The following is a 4,102-nucleotide window of genomic DNA, read 5'->3' as shown; positions in this document are numbered from 1 at the left end:
TATCAAGAACAGGTACTCCACCCTGGCATGTCCGCAAAGTAACGGCCAAGCTGAAATCACTAACAAAGTGATTGTAAACGGATTAAAAAAAAGGTTGGAGGGTGCCAAAGGTAAATGGGCTGAGGAGTTACCCAATGTTTTGTGAGCATACCATACAACCCCCAGAAGGTCCACGGGAGAAACTCCATTTTCTTTAACGTATGGAGTGGAAGCAATCATATCGGCCGAGTTAAACCTATGCAATGCTCAGGTTACAAGATTTGTCCCTACCAAGAATGGTGAATTAATGGTGAAATAGCTGGACCTGTTAGAGGAATGCCAAGAATCAGCAACCATACGGCTAGCTGAGTATCAACAGAAGCTTGCCTGGCGATATAATAGGGATGTGAAGAGGAGGGAATTTAGTGGGGACTTGTTGCTACGGAAAGTAGTAGGAAATGCGAGGGACGCTGGCACGAGAAAATTAGCCCCAACCTGGGAGGGGCCATATAGAATTACTACCATTGCTGGAGCAGGAGCTTACTATCTGGAGGATTTGGATGCAAGACCACTTCCTTGGCCATGGAATGTATACAATTTGAAAAAATTTTACCACTAACCGTTGGAATGTAGTAACTCGAGTTGAATGCAATGTAATATGTGAACAATGTATATGAATGCATGTGTATCCACATTCTCAACATTGGCATTATTAATTTGTTGACTAGTCATTATTTTATCTAAGGACAGAAGCCTATCCTCGGTTCGATCCTTATCACCGGATAGGTGAAAACCTAGTCTCTATTTTATCTAAGGACAGAAGCTAGTCCCCGGTTCAATCCCTATCGCCGGGCAGGTGGAAACCTGGTCTCTATTTTATCTAAGGACATAAACCTGCCCTCGGTTCGATCCTTATTAGTGAGTAGGTGGAAACCTAGTCTCTATTTTATCTAAGGACAGAAGCTAGTCCCCGGCTTGATCCTTATCACCCGGCAGGTGGAAACCTAGTCTTTATTTTATCTAAAGACAGAAGCCTATCCTCAATTTGATCCTTATCACCGGGCAAGTGGAAACCTAGTTTCTATTTTATCTAAGGACAAAAGCCTGTCCTCGGTTTGATCCTTATCACCGGGCAGGTAGAAACCTAGTCGATTTTTTTTAGTATACAAACTTGTTCCCGATATGACTCTCAAGACTGGATAGGTGGAAACCTAATCCTGATCTCTATTTAATCTAAAAGCATAAGCCTATTAACCTTGATTGTCAGTCAAAATAGCATCATAATTCAGTTAAGTGAAGAAAAACATAGCTGAAATAGCTTAGCTCCAAATATATTAATAAGAAGCATTCATCGTGGCAAACATCAATAAAGTTGTCCGCATATTTAAAACAAAGTGTTCTATCACCACATCTCGGTTACCATAGGCAAATCAACCAAACTGAATATAAAAGCTAAATAAGATAGGCATAGGATAAAGTAAGGCAAATGTTTTGTCACCACATCCCAGTGACCATATGCGAATCAAACGAAATGACCATAAAAATAGACAAAGGAATAAGTAAAATCTTTTAAATGGCAGGATCATCAGGTTGGTGGGGAAAATGTGTCAACACCTTGCTCGGCTTGGGCATCTTCGGTGGGTTGAGGGGCAGGATTTGGAGTTAAGGATGGGGTGTTGTGCAGTAGGGCATCAGGGTTACTAGTAATCTTGAGATCAACTAACTCCACGTGAGAATCAATTGCCTCCACCAGCACCCTCATGCTAGGGGTGTCTCCTTCTTTCTCAGCGTTTGTAAGATTTTGAACTGTGGGGGGAGGAGGCTCAGGTTAAGGTATTTGCTTGGGGTTTCTCAATAATGAATCATCTAGCACCCCCATCGCTTGTAAAGAAGCCACCCACCCTTCACTGAACCCATGACGCTGCGAATGGTAGATGATGGGCTCCACGGAATTTTCAGCATCTGTGAAGCTTGCATTGTACCATTTGTCCTCAGCCGCTGTAAGGGCTTCCTTTAGCTCTGTTATCTCGGTGGCCTATGCCAGACTTAGGCTCTCCGTCTCGGCCAACTTAAGCTCCATCTCCCTCAGTTTCTCACCTGCCTCTGTTAGGCTCTGCTCGACCAACGCCTGGGCCTTCTCAGCTTCCCTCGCTCTTTTTTCAGCATCCTCGGCCGCCTTACCCTTGTCCTTTGCCGTGGCCACTGCAACATCTTTCAAAGCTCGCTTTCGGTTAGCAACCTCGACAGCCTCTTTTAGCCGATTCTCTATCATGTAAGCCAGTTGTGCTATCTGTAATCACAATGTGTCAGCAAGTGTGAGAGAAAAGTACAAATAGTTACCCGTGAATCAGAAGAAAACTAAAGTGCATTACTGCTATAGTGTGCCACTGAAGCCAGGAGGACAAGGATTCATCTACACCACCCGAGAACAAGTGCACGTCTTCCGAAAGTTGTAGGCCATAGCCCAAGCTTCTAGTAACTCGAGCACCCTTACCCTGAGCCCAAGTTCTCACACTGGCAGTCATGGGGAAAGGCTCGTTCCCAAGCCTAAAAATGGTTTGCCATCCTACTGTCGGGTGTGTGGAGGAAGACGCCACGTTGGATTCGAGTTGCCGGGTAGGGTGAGCTCTGCCAAAGGGCTCCTGAATAACCACACCGCCAGTCATGGTGACCAGGGGAGTCCTCGTAGGGACTTTTTCTTGTACTCGAGGAGGGTCTGCAGTGCGCTGCCTTTTCCGGGTTCAGGTGATTGGAGGATGTTGTTCTCTACCTAGGGCCTGTTGCTGTTAGGTTGATAGGCGTGCATTGGGGATGAACCTTTCCATCTTCATTGTCCTTCGAGTCACCATATTGCCCTCTACCTCAAGCTTCTTAGTCTTCTCAGCCAAGAAATTATTCTTAAATCTCAGTGCTCTAATAGTTTGATTGGCTTTATCAAATTTTGTAGAGATTTCTCTCGCTTAAGCTTCACATCACTAAACTTCTTGGTGGCCAACCTATACAACTTCTCATACTTTTCGGAAACCTTGTATAACTTTGCAATGGCTATGTGGATGTCATTTTGTTCATCCATCTTCTTAAACTTAGACTCCACCAATTCCTCTTTTTCATTCACATCTTCAACAATCCCCTCAGTAGGATTTACAGTGGTAGTGAAGGCATTTAGGATTCCATCATCCTCATTATCGGAGTCATCCTCAGGCTCAGTGTCGCTCAAGGTAGCTGCAAGTGCCTTGCTTTTTTCGATGGTATTGAGATAAGTAGGGCATTCTTATTTCATATGACTGAAACCTTGACACCCAAAGCACTTTGGTCCTAAGGGAACAGTGTACTGATTGCCATCCTTAGCATCCTTTTTCCCTTTATCTTGGCTTTTGAACTGTGAGGAACTGGATTACCTACGGTCCTTGTCGAAGCCTTTCCCATTGGCATTTTTTGAACTTCTTGAATTGCCCTGTAATGTAGGACTCCATTTTAGAATCTTCATCGTCTGAAGACTCATTAGTATCATTGCTTTTGGTCTTCAATGCCATACTTTTGCTCTTGCTCGATTTCCCGATCCTTGTCAAACCCAACTTATAGGTCTGCAGATTGTCAACCAACTCTGTGAAAGGAATTTTGTCAATATCCTTTGATTCCTCAATCACGGTGATCTTGGCATGAAATCTCTTGGGTAGAGATCTGAATACCTTTCTCACAATCTTGGGTTCAGGAATGGTTCCCCCAAGATTAAATGCTGAGTTTACTATGCCCTTAAGCTTGGTATAGAACTTATCAAATGACTCATCCTCCTCCATCTTGATCTCTTCAAAGCTCGTAGTAAGCTTTTGAAACTTTGAATCCTTGACAGTTTTAGTTCCTTTATAGATTGTTTGGAGAATGGTTCATTCTTCCTTAGCAGTTTCAGTGGAGGATATCTTCTTGAATTCCTCAATAGTGACTGCACTGAATAGAGCATTCAGTGCCCTATTGTTAAAGTTTGCAGTCTTGATCTTAGCATCATCCCAATCGGCCGACGCTTCCATAGGCTTAGTCCAGCCTATCTCCACAGCTTGCCACACTTTCTCATCTAAAGATTGCAAGAAAGTTCTCATGCGTACTTTTCAGTATGCATAATCAGTGC

General features: G+C 43.7%; 1 protein-coding gene across 1 annotated transcript; it reads right to left on the bottom strand.

Annotated features, from left to right (window-relative positions):
• Window positions 1–1,492: 1,492 nt before the first annotated feature.
• LOC115985537 lies at window positions 1,493–3,061 on the bottom strand. Its single transcript, XM_031108480.1, has 2 exons — window positions 2,352–3,061; window positions 1,493–2,269 (listed from the first exon to the last, which is right to left on the bottom strand). The coding sequence occupies exons 1-2, from the start codon at window positions 2,643–2,645 to the stop codon at window positions 2,015–2,017; spliced, it is 549 nt and encodes a 182-aa protein (XP_030964340.1). The 5' UTR covers window positions 2,646–3,061; the 3' UTR covers window positions 1,493–2,014.
• Between the last annotated feature and the right edge of the window lie 1,041 nt (window positions 3,062–4,102).

The sequence above is a fragment of the Quercus lobata genome, chromosome 1 (genome assembly GCF_001633185.2).
Source record: "Quercus lobata isolate SW786 chromosome 1, ValleyOak3.0 Primary Assembly, whole genome shotgun sequence".
Taxonomy (NCBI): Eukaryota; Viridiplantae; Streptophyta; class Magnoliopsida; order Fagales; family Fagaceae; genus Quercus; species Quercus lobata.
Note: the sequence above shows the minus strand (reverse complement) of the source record. Positions and strands in the feature narration are given on the sequence as shown.

Coding starts and splice junctions, on each gene's coding strand:
- LOC115985537 (XM_031108480.1), bottom strand. CDS start 2,645: ATGACTGGCGGTGTGGTTATTCAGGAGCCCTTTGGCAGAGCTCACCCT. Junction 2,270..2,351: donor TTCAGTGGCACACTATAGCA/GTAATGCACTTT, acceptor TTGTGATTACAG/ATAGCACAACTGGCTTACAT.